Below are 19,797 nucleotides of genomic sequence, written 5' to 3' on the forward strand. Positions count from 1 at the left end.
AAACAGAAATAAAAGCTTGGGGGGGCCAGAACTTATCCCAGCTGTTACCAGGCTGGAGGCAGGGTACTGTACTCATGGCATTTCCTTTTTCTTTCTCAGGATGCTGTTCAAGTAGCAGACCGAAGCATTAAATACAAGGAGGAGAACCGTCAGATCCTGAAGGAGAGCATCGAGGTCGCCCCCTTCACTGCTAAGATCCAGCGCTCGGTGGACCACGGCCTGGACAGAGACCGGAGCAGAGACCCCGTCTTTCCTGTCCGGGTACCAGCTCTGGCCTCTCCCATTTCAAAGGCCAGCCACGCTCACCCCCACGTCATCCAGTCAGAAAAGAGCACCTACTTCACCACGCTGTCCAACAGCGTGGTGAACGAGCCCCCGAGACTCTACCCCTCCAAGGAGCTTAGCTCTTACTATGAGAAGGTGTCGGCTGGAGCCCCGGGGATGGTGGCCAGTGTTGGTGCTGCTGTTCAGACTCAGTCCTTGAGCAGCTACAGCTCCAAACCATCCCTTTCCAAGCCCCCTCCTCTCATAAAGCACCAGCCTGAGGGAGGAGAGGGGTTAGCTGGGAAAATCACCGAGCAGCTCAGCCAGCAGGTCACACTTGTGCAGCCACATCACATGAATGTCGACAAGATAGAGCGTCGCAGCCCCATCGTTCCTCCTTCCTCAGCCCCCAGCCACCACCACCACCACCACCATCATCATCATCATCACCACCAGCAGCAGCAGCTCAGAGCCATGCCGTCTCTCCACCGAGCTCCTGTCTTCCACCCCCCCACCCAGCATGCACTGGAACGCAAGGAGGCTGCAGAGCGAGAGAAAGAGAGGGCTGCCTACGGTGGACGTCTGTCCCCTCCAACCCTGACCCCCATCCAGCCGGTCAGTTTAGCAGCAGCTGGGACCAAAGCATCATCGGAGCAGCAGAAGCCCCCCACGCTGGTGCCGGAACTCAGGGACGTCAAAGGTCGTGGAAACGCCTCTGCTGTCACTTCTGTGGCCTCCAGCATTGGTGGGGAGATGATGGCAGACGGGTGGAGAGGCAGAGAGGTGATTCAGGAAAAAGGAAGAGAGAAAGGAAAGCCCCAGGTAGCAATGGCATCGGTCATCGTGCGTCCAACAATGTTGGTAAAACCGGACAGTTCTGTGGGTGCTAACAGGTCTTCTCCAGTTATCCATAAGGAGCTTCCCATGGGGAGGCTGAACCCATCCAGGCTCGACGGGGAGAGTATGAGAGAAGCTGGAGTGGGCAGGGTTATCCAACTCAATTCAAACCTGGATGACATGTGTGTAAAGTACACGTCCATGCATGGCATGCAGGCAGGAGGCTGCAGTGCGAACTCAGTGTGCAGGTCTGCAGTTTTAGTGTCCTCAGCTGGTGACATGCAGAAGTCCGGATACTCAGCTCAATATGAGACAGCAGCCATGAAAACTGCAGACTGTGTGCTCACTCAGTCCAGACCAGAGAGAGAAACATCTCCAGCAATCTCAGGAGGAGCTCCTCTCCCCGGTCAGAGCCTCAGTCCAGCCCTTAGCTCCATTTCTGGCTCTGCTCAGCCTTACTCCCCCTCTTTCATCCACCTTAAAAAGCAAATAGCTGCGTTAGCTGCAGCTCAGTCCAGAAGCAGCCTCCCTGCTGCCCCCATGTCCATCACAGCTGGAAGCTCCTCCCTTAGCTTGGACTCAGCAGACAAACCTCCCAATCCCAACTCAACCCCTCCACCCTCCTCTATCCAGGCCTCCTCATCCTCGTCTTCAGCTGACAGCAGCAGCTGTGCGAGTGGAAACACAACACCAGGGAAGTCCAGCCCCCTTCCCAATGGCCAGTCCACGGGATCGGCCTCCGGTAGTCACAGCCAACCTAGTAACTACCACAAGCTGAAGAAGGCCTGGTTAACTCGGCATTCAGAGGAGGACAGGAACACCACCACCACCACCACCACCACCAGCACCAGCAGCACCAAAACAGAAAAACTCACCACCACCACCTGCAGCACCACAGCCATGTCAGACATGATCAAACCCTGCACCGTCAACCTCAGTGCCTCCACCTCCAACGAGGTGGAGCTGAACAAAGACAGTGGAAGCAGAGCTGAGAAAGAGAGGCAGGTGGAGGAGAAGACTGCCGGAGGAGGTGGAGAGGAGAGGAAGGCAGCTCCGTTATCGAGGCGGGGAAACAAACGCTCCTATGACTCTGGTTCAGACAGCGGAGGAGACGACTCAGACGCCAGCGAGAGTAAGATGGAGGGCCGAGCCAAGCGGCAACCCAAACCAACCTACAAGAAGAAGCAGAACGACATGGCCAGGAGGAGAGGAGACGCTGAGAAGGAGGAGGAGGATGTGAAGCCCAACGGGATCTTCAAATCAGCCCGGGAGAAGACTAAACTCAAACTTGCCAGCAGTAGTAAGTCTGACATTTTTTATCTTAAAACTCAAGCAGATCTCCCCTAACGCTATCGCTTCCACCATCACCAGCGTCTCAGGAGCGGTGGTGTGTATCTCTGTGGGGTAAATGTGATGTTTTCCAGGCATTTCTATCCCGTCCAGCAGGTTTACAATCCAGCCACTAAATGTAGTTTTATTCAGAGACTCTATCTGGTAAATCCACAATGATCCATGATAACAGCATTATTTATCACATTTCACCATAAAATCATCACCATCACTACTATGTTGCTAAGAGACCTCTATTTAGACCTGGACATGATGATGAAGCCACTTCCTGTCAGACTTTCCACCAATCAGAGAGCTTAGATTGACGGTAACGTCCAATCAGGAGCAGCCAAAGATCAACCAGTGAGCAGAAAGTTCTATGTGTGTGTGAAAAGAAGAAAAATAATGATCAGGAAAGATGTTAATGTGGAGTGTGTCATGTTGTGATATCTTTTATTGATCTGTTAATACCTCCATGTGCCCATGTTCGCTCTGTGTAGACGGGATTCCTCGCTCTGTGCTGAAGGACTGGAGGAAGGTGAAGAAGCTGAAGCAGACCGGAGAGTCTTTCCTGCAGGACGACTCCTGTTCAGAAATCGGACCCAACCTGCAGAAGTGTCGGGAGTGTCGGGTGGTCCGCAGTAAAAAGGGCGAGGAGCCAGCTCATTCCCCCGTCTTCTGTCGTTTCTACTATTTCAGACGGTAAAGGTTTTACCTCCGCTCACCTGTCTCATCTTCATTCTGATGGTTTTACCTCTGCTCACCAAACAACATGAGCTGCCGGATGACAGACATTAAGGCAGCTCGTGTCTTCCTCCGGTTTGCTCTGAACGTGTTAGATTGTACTTCAGATGAATGAATCACGCACAGTTCTGCAGGATTAACAACAGTCAGCAGTGTGAAAGGTTAAATCTGTCTAAGAGGATTTTCCTCTGACTCGCTACACACTCTCCGTTCCTTCTCCATCTTCTCCTCTACTCCTGCTCTGTCACCTTATCTCACCTGGCTGAGGTTACCTGGGGTTACATAAACATTCACCCAGCTGGAGGGGTTTCTTTCAGATGTGTCTCCGCTCCAAGCTGAACCAACAACCTGGTTCTGAGACTGACTGCAGGCACATTTCTGTGATGGTTTGTCATGCTTGATGACGAAGCTTGACGTCACGTCCTCTGCTGAATGCTAGCTGCATGCAGAGGCCGCTGGTTAGATTTCCAAGTTAGCATCACCTCATCAGTCAACAGATAGAAACTCATCTGGATGCAGAGATGAGAACATTTCCTCTAGTGTTGGCTTTTTGGTGGACTCATTCTCTGTTTGGTTCTTTGTTGGAGCTCATATTATTTGCTGGCAGCTGGTCTGGATGTGCGTGCACGTGAGTCGCCTCTTTCTGCTTTCTCTCATCTGATTATTTCAGAATTTTTGGCTAAAAAGCCTCCAACAAAGTTCAGGTTCTTCTGTGTCCACATCTGATCCGGTCTAGGGCTGGCCGAGACAACATGAGTCGTCTTCCTGAAGTCTTGAGCAGCCACAACAACCTGACGCAGATTTAAATAGTCAGAAAGTTTATTTGACACAGAACACAAAGCACGGGATGCTAGCGGGAGTTAGGCTACTTCCTGGTGAGCCAAGGTCCGAATAACAAAGAAACTACCTGAAAAGGACCAGGTGACCTCCATCAGCACCAGGTGTGGCTGGGTGGGAGGAAAGGGGCATGAGGTTGGGTCTTGATAGGTAACAGGAACCAGGTGACCTGGCACCTGCACGCTCACATTTGCATTTGCAGTTTAACAGTCTTTTTTTTTTTTAACTATTTAATCTCAGGATTGGACTCGTTCTTCCTTTTTCCCTCCAGGCTGTCCTACAGTAAAAATGGAGCCATCCGGATGGACGGCTTCTCCACCCCAGACCAGTTTGATGATGAAGCCTTGTCTCTGTGGGTTCCTGGGGCCATAGAGGAGAGCCATCTGGACCAGACCACAGCCAAGTACATTCTGAGTTTCATCGGGGACAAGTTCTGTCAGATGGTGATGACTGAAAACTCTGCAGCCAGCTGGATCAAGAAGGATGGTGAGTTATCTGAAGATGGCTGGCCTGCGTTCAGCCGGTTTCAGCGTGTCCCGAATTTAACTACGTTGTGTTTCAGCCAAGCTGGCGTGGAAGCGAGCGGTGAGGGGGGTGCGGGAGATGTGTGATGCATGTGAAGCAACGCTCTTCAACATCCACTGGGTCTGTCAGAAATGTGGCTTCGTCGTCTGCCTGGACTGCTACAAGGCCAAGGAGAGGAGGAGCTCCAAAGGTCAGAGTTCAACTTACCTGCACACGCACAGGTAACCTAGTTACCTGTGCTTAAATGGCTGCACATGTGACAATCAGTGAAGAGTTTAGATGTTTATGATTCCCCAACAACCCCATAAAATGTCCTCTGTTCTTTGACATGATCCCCGTGCCAGAACCGGGTCCGAGCAGGTCCGGTTTAGTCAAAGTGAACCACAGAACCGGCCTCACTTCTCCATGACTGATGCTACTCATGTGTTTTAAATGTGTGTCTGGTGTCTCTGAACAGATAAAGAACAGTACGGATGGCTGAAGTGTGTTAAAGGCCAGCCTCATGACCACAAGCACCTCATGCCAACACAGATCATACCTGGCACAGGTACGCTTCCTCCACTTCACACCCGTCCACAGCCCTGTCAGAGAAACCCTTACAGTGATTACAAACTGAACATGTTTACATGTGTGAAAGAGGAGAACGGATCAAATCTCCACTCTGCAGCCCGACTGGAAAAGTTCAGCTCCGAACTTGAACTTTTCACACATTCAATCTATATAGATTTATGTTCAGGTTCTAGTTGTTGAAAGGTTTTTTCTTGGGAAATGTTCTAAATACAGTTGCATGTTTTTAATATTTCAGTGCTGACAGAGTTGGTGACTTCCATGCACTCCCTGAGGAACAAACACAGCATCAGTTCTCATTGTCCCTGCAGCAACAAACACAACGTCCTCAAACTGCCGGCTGCTAACGGAGTATCACAGGTACACGTCCAGCCGCAGCGTCACCTGCAGAGACACAAACCTCTGCCCGTCAGTCACAGAGCCGTTGGTCCTGAAGGAAAACTGGCCCACAGTCTGACAGCAGTTACACCAGCACAATGACACCCACAGAATGGAAACATCTGTGTTTTATTTAATCATATTTATTGGAGTATTTTCATTCTGAACATTTCTGAAAGCAGATGCGGGACTTGATGAGCATGCTAACGTCCACCTGATGCTCCATCACCTGCAGCTGTTCTCACGGTTCTGGTACCAGATCCAGCAGCTTGTGTTTTATCTGGAATCATTTTTAAAAGTTTGGGTTGGACTCATTTCCTTTATTAACCCTTTAAAGCCTGACCAAAAAAATAATGGGCAGAAGATTCAAATTTGTTTTATTAATACATTTATTTGGCACTTTGGAAAAATATATTTAAATAAAAAGACGGGCACTACATTACTGTGTGAGGTCAGAATTATTGTAGTACCAAAGGTGTCCACCAGGGGGCAGAAGACAGATTGCCTTCAACAGGGTTTTGGAGCAAAGTTTTCACCATAAAGGATGCAGTGGGTCTCACACATGATTAGGAGTTAAACGGTTAAACATGTTTTCTCTGACTTGGAGTCTGATTGTTGACCCTGTTTGCAGGTTCTGCAGAACGTTCTGAACCACAGCAACAAGCTGTCTCTGGTGAAGGCTGAGCCGGGCTCCCAGCAGAACTCGGACCACAGAGGGACCAAGGCAGAAACTAATGGAGGCGGTGGAGGAAGTAGTCCAGGCAGCGATGCAGGAAGTGCTCCTGTCACCCCACCAGAGTCCCAGTCTCCGCTCCACTTCCTGGCCGACCTGGCCGAGCAGAAGTCCAGGGAGGAGAAGAAAGGTGAGACATCTGGATCTGAGTTTTACCTCCAGAAAACATGCTGCTCGTTATTTACCCCCAGTCTGCTCTTCATCTTTTCAAAACAGAAAACAAGGAATCTGTTCTGCTGGGGAAATCTGTGAAGGAGGACAAGGATGGGGACAGTCTGGAGGTGCTGCAGCAGTGTAAGACCACCTCCCTGGTGGCTAACAGCACCGAGCAGGGCTCCACTCTCAGAGATCTGCTCACCACCACGGCTGGGAAGCTAAAGCTGGGATCTACTGATGCGGGCATCGCCTTCGCACCCGTCTACTCCGCTGCTTCACAGGTACACTATGAAGCACTAACGAGTTTTTTATCTGCGAAGATCTCCTCGTTCCGTCTGCGTTTGGGTGTTCTCTGAGTTCATCGTCTGTGTTTGTCTGCAGACTGGAAAAGGTGGACAGAACATACTGGATGACATCATCGCTTCAGTGGTGGAGAATAAAATTCCCCCCAGCCGCCAGAGCATCACCTCAAAGCTCTCAGTGAAACAGGAGCATGTTGCCCCGGGCAACAACACCAGCGTTACTGAGGATACCAAAGCAGAGAGGAAGAAGTCAGAAGCTGTGGCCGCAGCAGAGGACTCCACCAATCAGCATCCTGACATCCCTCACTGCTGGCTGAACAACAGGCGGTTACTGTGGCTCAAAGACCACCGCAACCAGAACAACTGGAAGCTGTTCAGAGACTGCTGGAAACAAGGACAGGTGCTCACCTGTCTCACCTCAACAAGAGTCCTGATGGAAAACCTTCACAAATTAATTCCTTTCTTTCTTTCTTTCTTTGTAGCCTGTTCTGGTGTCAGGGATCCACAAGCGACTGAATGCCAGTCTGTGGAAGGCTGATTCCTTCAACCAGGAGTTTGCAGACCATCAGGGAGACCTCCTCAACTGTAAAGACCAGGTGTTGTCTAATTCTGGGATTAAGGAGTTCTGGGATGGATTTGAGGACATAACCAGTAAGTTCTGCTCTGGATTTCTCTGGATCCATTTAATAAACTCTAATATTATCAACAGCCTGAAATTTCTGGAGAAAAATAGGTGAAGATTCATTAATTCTAAACACCATTTATCTGTTTACATATTTTATTCATTTATTTCTTTTTATTTCACTTGAGATTTCTTTTATATTTTATTTGAATAAATAAATGATATATGTTTATTTTTGACATATTCTTGGTATATATATTTATAGAGGGCCGGTTTTGGCCCTCGGGCCGTATGTTTGACGCCACCGGTCTAACTGAAAACTTGTTACCTGTTCAGAGCGGCCGAAGTCCAAAGATGGAGAACCGATGGTCTACAGACTGAAGGACTGGCCGTCTGGAGAGGAGTTCATGGCCCTCATGCCCTCCAGGTAGCACCTGCTGCTCAGTCTGAGGCAGACGTTGTTAATGCACATCGACATTTAGATAACTCATAAACAAACATACAGGACTTTCTGACCCTCTGGATCAACATCTCTAACAGAATCAGCTGATAGTAGGAATATTCCCAGATCTTTAAAAAGCTTTTGACACAATCAAATCATAACATTCATTTATCCATCCGCCTGTTCTCTGTACCACTTCGTCATATTAAGGGCTGAGGGGCAGCTGGAGGCTGTCCCAGCATTTAGCGGTGAGAGGCAGGTTCACCTGGACAGGTGGCCAGTCCATCGCAGGACCGCTACAGAGACAAACAGCCACTCACTCCTAGGGAAAATTCAGAGTAACCAGTTAACCTAACACACGTGTTTGGACAGTGGGAGGAAGCCGGAGAACCCGGAGAGATCCCACGCATACACGGGGAGAACATGCAAACTCTCAATAATTCCTTTAACAGAGATCACACAGATTCACGGCTCTTACACTCACCTGTTCATTTTCTAACAAATCCTGTAGAAGCAACACACCATCTACGTCCTGGAAATATTCAGAAATGATGAGCTTATCTGAGGGGGGAGTTTCTGTCTGTGGAGGGAGGGCATGGAGCTCCAGCATCATCTGCATGAGCCTGTTTAAAACACCTGGTTGTCACAACCAGCTGTTTTCACAATGATTGATGTTTTTGTTTATTTAATCTGTTTATTTTCTCCGCTTTGTAAATATGTGTGTTTGGGGAGGTGGATGAGAGGGGTAGGCTGAAAAAAGCTCATGCTTCCTGCCCCTTTTCAGACATGTTGGCTTCGTATTATTATTAATAATGTCGTTTTGTTTTAATTATCATCACTTGTCATCAGGTATGATGACTTGATGAAGAACCTTCCCCTGCCAGAATATTCTGATCCAGAGGGGAACCTCAACCTGGCCTCACACCTGCCTTCGTTTTTCGTCAGACCGGATCTGGGCCCAAGACTCTGTTGTGCATATGGTAAGAACCCCACTGCAGCTTGGATGAGTGATGGTGCTGGTTTGATGAGTCCTGAGACTCACCTTGTCTCAGAAGTGGTACCATCATCCGTCTCTTTGGGAGAGGACGGGAAGTCTGCTCCGGCTCAGCAGGTTGGCTGAAAAGTGTCTTTCCTTTACAGATACACGTTGTTTTACAACCCTTCTCTCTTACACATTAGACCAGTTCTGGACCAGCTTCCATGCAGTTCTCACCCTGGTTCTGATGCTGGTTCTGGTCTTGCTTCTGGTGTGTCTCTCTCTCTGCAGGTGTTGCTGCATCTCAGGACCAGGACTTTGGGACTGCCAACCTCCACGTGGAAGTCTCAGATGTGGTCTCGGTTCTGGTCTACGTCGGAGTAGCTAAAGGCAACGGAGTCCTGTCCAAAACCGGTGAGACCTTGTGAAACCGGCTGTAACCGGTTCTGTCATGAGTTTCTGCTACCAGGAGGAGAACCAGGACGTTTTTATTAACTGGATCATATCAGTTAAGGAGTTAAATTCCAGGTGAAACTCAGAGGAAATGTTTGTGTGTAGGAGTGTTGAAGCGTCTGGAGGAGGAGGATCTGGATGAAGGTGTCCGACGGAGGCTGAAAGACTCCAGCGAAACGCCGGGAGCGCTGTGGCACATCTACCTCAACAAGGACATGGACAAAGTCAGAGAATTCCTGCACAAGGTGAGGACTCACCTGGAAACATGACTAACTGCAGCAGCTTAGAAAATGAAGCGTATCTAACCTTTCAAACCTTTTTCCTCCCTCCTCTCAGCTCTGCAAGGAGCAAGGGCTGGATGTCCCACACAGACCAGGATCCAATCAGAGAGCAGGGCTTGTACCTGAGCAGGAAGCAGCGCCAGCAGCTGCTGGATGAGCAGGGAGTTCTGGGATGGACCGTTGTCCAGTTCCTGGGAGGACTCTGTCCTCATCCCTGCGGGGCCATGCACCAGGTGAGTATTACTCCTCACTCGGTACAGGCTGGGTTAACCTGGTTAAGGCCTTAACTAGCATCTAAACTGTGCGTTTTCTGATCACTTTAACCTGAATAAAGTCTAAACTGTTTCCTGACCTCTCCCAGCTCTTTACATCAGGATGGGTCAGTTCTGCATGTTCAAATAGAAAATTATGTTACGATCGTCCCAGTATGAGACCACAAGGTAGAGCCAGTTTACCAGCCAGTTTACCAGCCAGTTTACCAGCCAGTTTACCAGCCACCAGAGATAAACAACAGATTAGAACCACTAAAAGTTCTGACTGGAACCGGTTCAAGAAGATAAATGAGCTCCAGCTAGCAGATCATCTAACCCTCACCTGGGAGGGAACCATCCAACAGAAGGTCCATCCTTGGTGGTCAGCAGGTTCTTGGTACTGGTACTAACAGGAGCAGCTCTCCCCTAAACCAGAACCCTTCATCTGCCTTCTGCTACTACTCAGCAGTCCCAGAACACCAACCCAGATCCCAGTCTGACAGAACTTCCAGAGGACATGTTGAGACAAACCAGACCATCAGATCCTGAAACCCATTCACCTCAGGAGGTCCCACATCTGTACCCAGACTGGTCAGAGCTGGGTGATACCACTGCTACAGAAGAACCTTCTGTGTTGAAACTGATCCTTTCCAGTTCTGATTCGGTCCAGTTTTTATCATTTTCTGTTTGGACCAGAACCCTGATAACCGGGTAAACCCCCCCCTTTCCTTTTTGTCCCTGTGTTTTAGGTCCAGAACCTTCACAGCTGTGTTCAGGTCATCAATGACTTGTGTCTCCAGAACATGTGGCCCGGTCCTTCCACCTGGACCCAGGAGCTGCGGCCCAATGAAGATAACTATGAAGATAAGCTACAGGTGTGATGCTCTTCATCAGCTCCCGATCAGGCCAAATGATCGTTCCAGGGTTGATGATGATGATTGTTGGATGTGTAGGAGTGTCTTGTTTTGCTTTATTTATTCTTTTTTTGTTTGTTTGTTTTTATTTATTTATTTGTTTGTTTTTGGGTTAAGGGAAAGGTTAATTGGGAGGGTGAATGAAAGAATGAATGTTTGGACACTGCTAGCACACTGGGCTGTTTTTGATGAGACTCACATGTAAACGCAAAGCAGAAGATGAAGCATCACAGAACTTCCTTCCAAGCCAAAGATCAGGAACGATGACGAAGCTTAACGGTGGGTAATGAGGAGGGAGAGCAGCTGCACAGCGACACACAGCAGCCAGTAAACTATGGGCTGTTCAGTAATGTCCAGTAATACTGTCGGCAGGCGTAGTTATGACGTAGGAGCAGCTTAATGAGGTGCGTGACAGCTGCTTCTCTTCAGATGGATGAAGCTGCGGGCGGTAACTGATAACTCATGTCAGATTCATGGATGGAGACGAGCTGAGGTGCGCTTTCCTGTGAACGAGCACCTGATAGAACCACTGCAGAAGAACTCGAGGACTCTGACCTGAAAGAGGCCAGCCTGAAGTAGGAGGACTGTGTGGGGATCTGCACTGTGGCTGGGAAACGAGGAGGAACATCATTGCGCATTGGTTGGACTGCGAAGCACTGGCTGAGCCTGAGCTGACGTCATTGCCACATCAGCGTCATCAAAATAGGACCTGTCAAAGTTCCAGATGTTTTTCGGGACTGAGTGAACGGGCTCCGACCACACAGCTGTTCTGTTCAGGGTCTCTGAACTGCCAGATGAGCTCTACATCTTTTTGAAGGGAGAGGGCAGCAAACCAGTTCCTCCTGAAACCTGCTTACCTCAGTGACATGTTTCTGAAACTCAGTGAGCTGGATTTGCAGACACACACCGTAAACATCTGGTACATCTGAAGACTTGAGATGTGGCAGCCGAGAGGGAACGATGGAAACGTAGACTCTTCAGAGAACCTGGAATCGTTCATTGAAGGCAACAAGCTGCGGAGCACAGTGATCTCATGCATGAAGGCACACACACACATTTCCACAGATATTTCCTGCTGCACGATTCCAAGAATACGACTGGATCCGTGACCCCTTCAGTGCAACACCTAGCCCACCAGAGGCCCCCCCTCTTATAAACCAGAGGGGGCCCAGAAGAAAAAGTTTGGGAACCTTTGGGTAAAATAAAGGTGTAATCATGATGAAGATGATGATGATGGTGGTTCAGGTTGTGTGTCAGATGACACAGGTGTACAATCCTGTAAAAACAAAGTTGGCTGTGTAGATGTCATGTGACTAACTGGCTCCTCCTCCTCCTCAGGTGAAGAACATCCTGTACCACTGTGTGAAGGAGGCGGTGAGCTCCCTGAAGAGGAGCAGCTCCAGCAAAGACATAGAGGAGGACAACTCATGACACATCCTGGCCTTGGCCACGCCTCTACAGAGAGGGCTTACAACTCTCAGTGCTCCATCAGCACCACGTCACCTGCAACAGGTGGTCTGGTCAGAGCAGGTCATGTGACCCCGGGGTCAACCCCTCCACCATCAGCCCAACATTCAGTGCCAAGAGGAGCCTGAACCGGGGGCAGAGGTCTGCTGGACCGGCAGGGATTGAAGCAGCTTCCTGCTGGGATGAAGCTTCTGTGGAGTCCTGGAAGCAGCAGTGACGGTGGGGCCTTCGTCGGACCCCCTCCCCCCCCACGCTGCTGGATTAGGAAAGCCGGGCACTTTAATCTCTGCCTGTGGCAGCAGCAGCATCACCAGCAGCAGCATCAGGATCAAACTGACGTCTCTGATGTTTTAAAATCACACGAGAGGGAAAATAAAAGTTTCATGCAGCCGTCTGCTGCCCCCTCCCTCTGTAAAATGTCCTTGTCCTCTTTTTCTAATCGTATCTGTTGTGGTTTTCTTCTCTGTTTCTTTCTTACGTTATTGTTTCTCTTCTGTGGAGATGTATTTATTTCCTAACTCTGATGAGGAAAAAAGCATTAATGTGAGCTGTATAGTTTTTTCTTTTTTAATGTGTATTTCAGTCCTGAAACGTTTGTATTGTGATGGAGGACACCCCCAGACACCAGCAAATGCCTGTAACTCTGGGACGTGTTGATACTCTACAGTCTTCATGCCATAAAAACATTTTCTGAAGCGAACTGCCAAACTGTTGTTACCTGTAAAGCTGTATGATGAGCAGAAACAGGCTTCTACACAGCATCGCTGTGACATTTACTAAAAAAGATGTAATTTATTTAAGTACAGATTTGTCTTGCTTTTGTTAAGATTTACTATTGTGAACTTTTGGAGTTAAAGGTTAAAATAATTACAGTGAACTATAAAATGTAAATATATACATATATACATTAACTGAAATATTTTTTTATAAAATGGCTTGCTTCAATTTCAAATTTTAAAGTGTTACATGCTTTGTACATTGAAGTTCAAAAGGGTTTTACATTTTCCATTAAAATGGATTTATCAAACATTTGGTTTTTGTGCTTTTCATTCAGGACCGAGTTTCTGCTTCTGGTGCAGAAAACACTAAAATGATTAAACCACATCCTCATAGGGCTGAAGCTGAATTAAACGTTTTTCGTCTGGTCTGATTTATTTAAACTTCTCCAAGTTTAATAAAATCTTAATAAAACAATGATGAAATCATAATCCGCTTTAAAATGACAACACAGAGGAAATCTGCTTCCTCCTCATGCTGGGCCACATCTGGCTGTGGGATGCATCCCATTCCTCAACCTGGAGCTGGTGAAGGTCAACCAGCTGGTTGAGTTGGTCAGTCTGAACAAACTGGTTGTGTGGAGGAGAGCATTGACATCCGATGCAGTTAGGTCCCAAATTCTGGACACGTGGATCCAGAATCTTATTCCAATATGTTTGTCTATCGGTCATCTGTGACTGGAACACAATACATGATGTACTCTTTCCCACCCAGCGCAGATGAGAGGGTGGGTGGCTGTTCATCTCCAGCCCGGGTCCTCAACCATAAAGGGGTACCCAAGAGGTACAGCCAGATGTTCACAACTGAGGCTCTGGAGACAAAGAAAGACTCCAAGCCATTAGCTGCATGACTGAGGAGATGAACAACAGAAATAGGAGGCCAGGAAAACAAACCGACTGTTTTCCACTAACCCAGCTAAAGTTTCCTCCCAGTGGGAGGGTAATACCACACTAACCCACCAAGGCTGGAAACTGAACAATTCTGGAAAACATGGGAGAAGGAGGCATCACTTAACAGTGGAGCACAGTGGAGACGGACTAAGAGTGGACCACAGTTCCCTCCCTGAACAAAGTCCAGTAACCATCACAGTGGCAGAAATTCAACAAAGACTCTCGGGTATGAAGAACTGGACCAGACCTGGCCTGGACATGATCCATGCCTACTGGTTTTATGACGCTAACGTCACTCCATGAGGGCCTAGTGGCACAAATGAACCAACTGCTGAGGGATGGACACACCCTGAATGGCTGACCAAGATCCCCAGAAGGGAACGGTCCCATCCAACTTTCGGCCAATAACCTGTTTCTCCACAACATGGAAGCTCCTGTCGGGCATCATAGTGGCTAAGACGAGTGGGAACATGGATCAATACATGACAGAGACACAGAAAGGCATTGATTGGTAAAAGTACCAGAGGAGCCAAACACCAACTGCTGGTTGACAGAACTGTTGCCCAAGACTGCAAAAAGTTTGTTGCACCTGTTACAATAAAGTTCATTCATTCAAAACCAGACAGACCAACTGTGCACTGCCTGGATTGATTACCAGGAAAGCCTCTGACTCAATGCCACATGGATCCTGAAATGCCTGAAGCTGTACAAGATCAACACACTCCTAACAGCCTTCACTGCAAACTCAATGAGACTTTGGCAGACCCCCCTGGAGGCCAACTTTGAGCCAACTGCTGAAGTCTCCTTCAAATGTGGTAAATACCAAGAAGATGCTCTGTACCCACTGCTGTTCTGCATAGACCTGAACCCCCTCAGCTAATTCATCAACAAGACTGGCTACCAACTCAGGAATGGGGCCACCATCAGTGACCTCCTCTACATGGATGTCATCAAGCTGTATGCCAAGAGTGAGCAAGACATGGACTCACTGATCCACACCACCAGGACCTACATCGGAATGTCATTCGGACTGGAAAAATGTGGCTGGATGGTAACAAAGAGAGGGAAGGTAGTCCATACAGAGGGCACTGCACTCCCAGAGGACAGAATAACCGATGTTGAGGAGAGCTACAAGTACCTTGGCATACCACAAGCAAACAGCAACCATGAAGAAGCCACAAGGAAAACTGCCACAGCCACATATCTGCACCGAGTAAGGCAAGTCCTGAGAAGTCAGCTCAATGGCAAGAACAAGATCCAGGCGATTAACGGCGATGCCAGAGATCAGATACCCTGCTGGGATAATAAGCTGGCCACAGGAGGAGGTTCAGACCACAGATGTTAAAACATGGAAGCTGTTCATCATGCATGGAGGATTCCACCGCAAATCCAGTGTCCAGAGGCTGTAAACTAAGCACAAAGAGGGAGGCCGAGGACTAGTGAGCATCAGGACTACTACCAAGACCGAAACATGCAAGCTCCAAGAATACAACAGGAAGATGGATCCAAAGGGATGAAGCACTGAGTGAATGTCTCGGGCAATGGAACCCAGGGAGTAGAATGAAATGGACGGAACCATCATGGGAGGACAAGCCCCTGCATGGTATGTACCACCAACAGATAGAATGAGGTGGTGGATATGAACAAGTCTCTACTGATGGCTAGAGAGGGCTGGACTGAAGGACAGCACAGAGGCTGGTAACCATGGCAGCACAGGAGCAAGCAAATACCAGGGCAATCGAAACTAGATCCACCACACCAGGTAGGCCCCCAGGTGCAAAAGAGGCCCTTGAAACAATCCAGCACCTCACAGCAAGGTGCGGATTGTTTGCATTAACGCATGTACAGCATCTGTCATTTATACAACGAGACATGGATGGTGTCTAGAGGCAACATGGAACAAGCTGGTTGGCTCTATGGATGAATTTGAGGGAGTCCCACCCGTGTGGTGAGAGGGTTCAATACCTGCACTTTTTCAGGGATTTTTAAGAAAAACTTTTCAGTAGTTTTTCCTCTGTGTCTGCGGCCGCCTCCTCCTCCCCTGTTCTGTGGGTGAATCAGCTGATGTTGTGTTTGTTATCATTCAGCTGAAGGAGGAAAGTAGCGGTTCATGGTTCAAACCGGCATGTTTACCTCAAAATGTTGATTTTGGACGCGCTAGTTTAAGTAGGCAACATTCATCAGTCTCATGTCAACCAGATCCACGTCACTGTCACATGAAGCTGGAGAATGAAACGTGTTGATAACGGCTGCCTGTTTCACTCAGATATTGTTTGCCTTCATTTCATATAATTTTTCAGTATCAATGAGGTTTGCAGTGACACAGCTGTAAAATCTAGACAGACAAGCATCAGTGAAGATAGATGGATTTCATACTTCAGCCATGCAGGTTTATTTTATGGTCTAGATTTTATAAATAATGAACTGATTATTACAACTTAAATGATCATCTAATGTAATATGTGAAGAAAAAACCCAAGTATGCATTGACCAATACAGTAAAAGCAGGCAAATTTCATGCATAGTCGTGATGACTAAATAATTTGTAAGCTGTGATTATTCTAATTTAAAATGTTAACACTCCTAAATGATTAACATGATAAAGTTATCAGAGGTTGTAGCAGCAAGAGACTGTGCAGGAACCAGTTTATGTCAGCAGGTGGCAGAGATGTACCATTTAGTTAGATTTAGAAGGTATTCATGTCTAAATATATTTATTTTCTTTACTCTGTTTGCTTTTTAAGTCTTTCAACATTTGTCTCCAAACCACTGCAAACCAAACATGGTGAAGCACACGGCCAACATTAGTAACGTTTTACACTAATAAAGTTTTAACAGCCACTAAAACAATTAAAAATCATTCATGTTACCATAACAGAGAAAATGACAGGAAACATGCAGAATGCATGTATGAAGTGTCTTTAGCATAAATTTTCTTTCATTTAGCTACTTTTAGCTTCTCCAAAAATCACTGACAGTCTCATTTCTTTCATTCTACAAGGGCATTGTAATACAAATAATAACTAACAAATACATAGAAATGTTATGAGTAAAACAGATCCTCTGCTGGTCAGGTTTTCTCCCTGAACATCTGAACCTGTTCTATGTTCGTTTGTATCAGTACTTCTTTCAGGAAAATCTCCTCCAGCAGCAGGAAGGTGCAGTCATGGTTTTCTGGCTGATGTTATTAGTCTTATCATTGTGGAGGAATTTTGCTCCTCTCTTCCTTCCATCATTGCTTCAGTTCTTTGAGGTTTGCAGCATTGGTACCTGCAGCTCCTTGAAGGTCCCACCACAGCCAGGATCAGGTCTGGACTGTTACTGGATCATGTTACCACCTTGATTCTGTTCTTTTCCAGCCATTCTGGTGTAGATCTGCTGCTGTTTGGGATCTTTGTCCTGCTCCACGAGACTCAGTCATGAACCAGGACAAGAGATACAAGCTCACCCTGATAATACGATGATGATGATGATGATGATGATGATGATGAACTAATCAGAGCATTGATCAGTAGTGTGGAAGCAGTCAGGATGAATGTAGTTTCTCACTAATTCTGCTCAGTAAATAATGACACTGTCATGATGATGATCTGAGGGTGGAGGTGCTGAGTTTTCCACCTGATAGCTACAGAACTTTCTGCAGCAACATGTTCTGTTAAAGACGGTTCTCCTGATCAGTGATCAGCAGATAATTGACAGTCATGTTGTTTATTACATCACATCTTGTATTAAGGATAAAAAATGTTTGTGGATCGACTTGTTTCTGTGACCCAGCAGACGATGATGGACCAGAAGCTTTTTCCTGATCAGTGACACAAACTGAAAGTGGACCTCATCAGTCAGACGAAGAGAAAAATCTCTTCTTTATGTTTTCCCTGCTGTGACCAGTTTGTTTTGAAAATTTGAGGTGATTTGGTATGATTGTGCATTCATGCATGTCTGTGTGTGTGCTGCAGGAGCCAGTGCTGACATGACTAATACTGGGATCAGCTCCCATTCATACTTCCAAAGCTGAACTGGAAACTCACATATTATCCTGCTTGCCATTATATAAGCTGAAACTGCGCCTCCTGGCAGCGTGTGTGTGTGTGTGTGTGTTTGTGTGTGTGTGTGTGTGTGGTAGGTTAACTGGAGTACACTGAGGCAGAAGTTCACCACTGAGTTCAGACTGAGGTCATTCTCTACTGTCTTCTTGCTGATTGTTTTTTGTTTTCTTTTCTCTTTACTTTCAGTTAATCTAATTCTTTCAAGTTTCACCCAAATTTAGAGTTTTTATTTTGTTCCTACATTTTTCTTTAATTCTCAAATTTTCTATCTTTCTTTCTTTGCTTTTTGTCTTCACATCAGCACCATGTAAAGTTCTGCTGAGAAAAACCTAAAATCTGATTTGGTCAATATATAAAAACAGCATTTGAATGAAACTGTACCAGCAGCAGTTACTGGTGTGTGTGACAGACTCGTTGCAGTAATCAGTGTGTAACAGAAGCTGATCCTCAAACTCAGACTTGAGGATGCATAAATTGTGGGCCGTTAGGAGCTCCTCCCAGCTCCCTGAAGCTTTTCCCAACTCCCTGTGGTTCCCTACAGCTTCCTGCGGCTTCATGGAGCTTCTTGCAGCTACCTGTAGATTCCTACAGCTTCCAGCTGCTCCCTGCAGCTTCCTACAGCTTCTTGTTGCTACCTGTAGATTCCTACAGCTTCCAGCAGCTCCCTGTAGATTCCTTTAGCTTCCTACAGAACCCTGCGGCTTCCTGCACTTCCAGCCGCTCCCTGCAGCTTCCTACAGCTTCCAGCAGCACCTTGGAGCTTCCTGCTGCTCCCTGCAGCTCCCTGCTGCTCCCTACAGCTCCCTGCGGCTTCCTGTAGCTTCCTGCTGCTTCCTGTAGCTCCTCCCAACTCCCTGTGGCTCCCTGCAGCTCCCTGCAGCTCCCTGCAGATTTGTGGAGCTTCTTGCAGCTCCCTATAGCTTCTTACAGCTTCCTACAGCTTCATGCAGCTTCCTACAGCTAACAGCAGTTCCCTGCAGCTCCCTCTGGCTTCCTACTGGTCCCTGCGGCTTCCTGCACTTCCTACTACTTCCTGTAGCTTCCTACAGCTTCCAACAGCTCCCTGCAGCTTCTTACAGCTTCCAGCAGCCTCCTGCAGCTTCCTGTGGCTCCCTACAGCTCCCTGCAGCTTCCTGCAGCTCCCTGTGGATTCCGGGAACTTCTTGAAGCTCCCTGCTGCTCCCTACAGCTCCCTGCAGCTTCCCAAAGCTCCTCCCAACTCTCTGTGGCTCACTGCAGCTTCCTGCAGATTTGTGGACCTTCTTGCAGCTCCCTGTAGCTTTATACAGCTTGGAACAGCTTACTGCAGCTTCCTACAGCTCCCTGTGGCTTCCTACTGGTCCCCGCGGCTTCCTGCAGCTCTGTGCGGATTCCTGCTGCTCCCTGCGGCTTCCTGTTGCTTCCTGTAGCTCCCTGCAGCTTCCTTAAGCTCCTCCCAACTCCCTGTGGCTCCCTGCAGCTCCCGGCAGCTTCCTGCAGATTTGTGGAGCTTCTTGCAGCTCCCTGTAGCTTCCTACAGCTTCATGCAGCTTCCTACAGCTAACAGCAGCTCCCTGCAGCTCCCCATGGCTTCCTACTTGTCCCTGCGGCTTCCTGCAGCTTCTTGCTTCTCCCTTCAGGTTCCTGCTGCTCCCTCTAGATCACTGTAGCTTCCTGCAGCTTCCTGTTGCTCCCTGTAGCTCCCTGCAGCTTCCTGCTGCTCCCTGTAGCTTCCAGCATCTTCCCGCTGCTCCCTGTAGCTTCCAGCATCTTCCTGCTGCTCCCTGTAGCGCCCTACAGCTTCCTGCAGCTCCCTGTGGATTCCTGCGGATTCTTGCAGCTTCTTGCTGCTCCCTGCAACTCCTCCCAACTCCCTGACGCTTCCTGCAGCTCCTCCTAATCTGACATCTGAAGCAGAGACTCTATTGAGTAACACAAAAATGTTTGCAAACACACACCACTCTGCTATGTTAAAATGACAGGTAAACTTCTCCAAACGGGGACAATGTTTTTCAAACACTCCGGCC

At 47.9% G+C, this 19,797-nt stretch overlaps 1 protein-coding gene across 1 annotated transcript in view; it reads left to right on the forward strand.

Annotated features, from left to right (window-relative positions):
* The window catches only part of jmjd1cb (jumonji domain containing 1Cb), a 120,472-nt gene extending 107,368 nt beyond the window's left edge, over positions 1–13,104 (forward strand). Inside the window, 20 exon segments of the mRNA XM_041973257.1 lie at positions 100–2,401; positions 2,931–3,132; positions 4,283–4,497; positions 4,574–4,726; positions 4,994–5,083; positions 5,342–5,463; positions 6,113–6,344; positions 6,431–6,651; positions 6,752–7,072; positions 7,155–7,323; positions 7,631–7,721; positions 8,586–8,716; positions 9,004–9,126; positions 9,271–9,410; positions 9,502–9,528; positions 9,530–9,679; positions 10,447–10,483; positions 10,486–10,523; positions 10,525–10,572; positions 11,950–13,104. Coding sequence (XP_041829191.1) covers positions 100–2,401; positions 2,931–3,132; positions 4,283–4,497; positions 4,574–4,726; positions 4,994–5,083; positions 5,342–5,463; positions 6,113–6,344; positions 6,431–6,651; positions 6,752–7,072; positions 7,155–7,323; positions 7,631–7,721; positions 8,586–8,716; positions 9,004–9,126; positions 9,271–9,410; positions 9,502–9,528; positions 9,530–9,679; positions 10,447–10,483; positions 10,486–10,523; positions 10,525–10,572; positions 11,950–12,042 — 4,905 coding nt within the window. The 3' untranslated portion in view covers positions 12,043–13,104.
* Positions 13,105–19,797: the final 6,693 nt, after the last annotated feature.

This window comes from Melanotaenia boesemani, chromosome 21 (genome assembly GCF_017639745.1).
Source record: "Melanotaenia boesemani isolate fMelBoe1 chromosome 21, fMelBoe1.pri, whole genome shotgun sequence".
Taxonomy (NCBI): Eukaryota; Metazoa; Chordata; class Actinopteri; order Atheriniformes; family Melanotaeniidae; genus Melanotaenia; species Melanotaenia boesemani.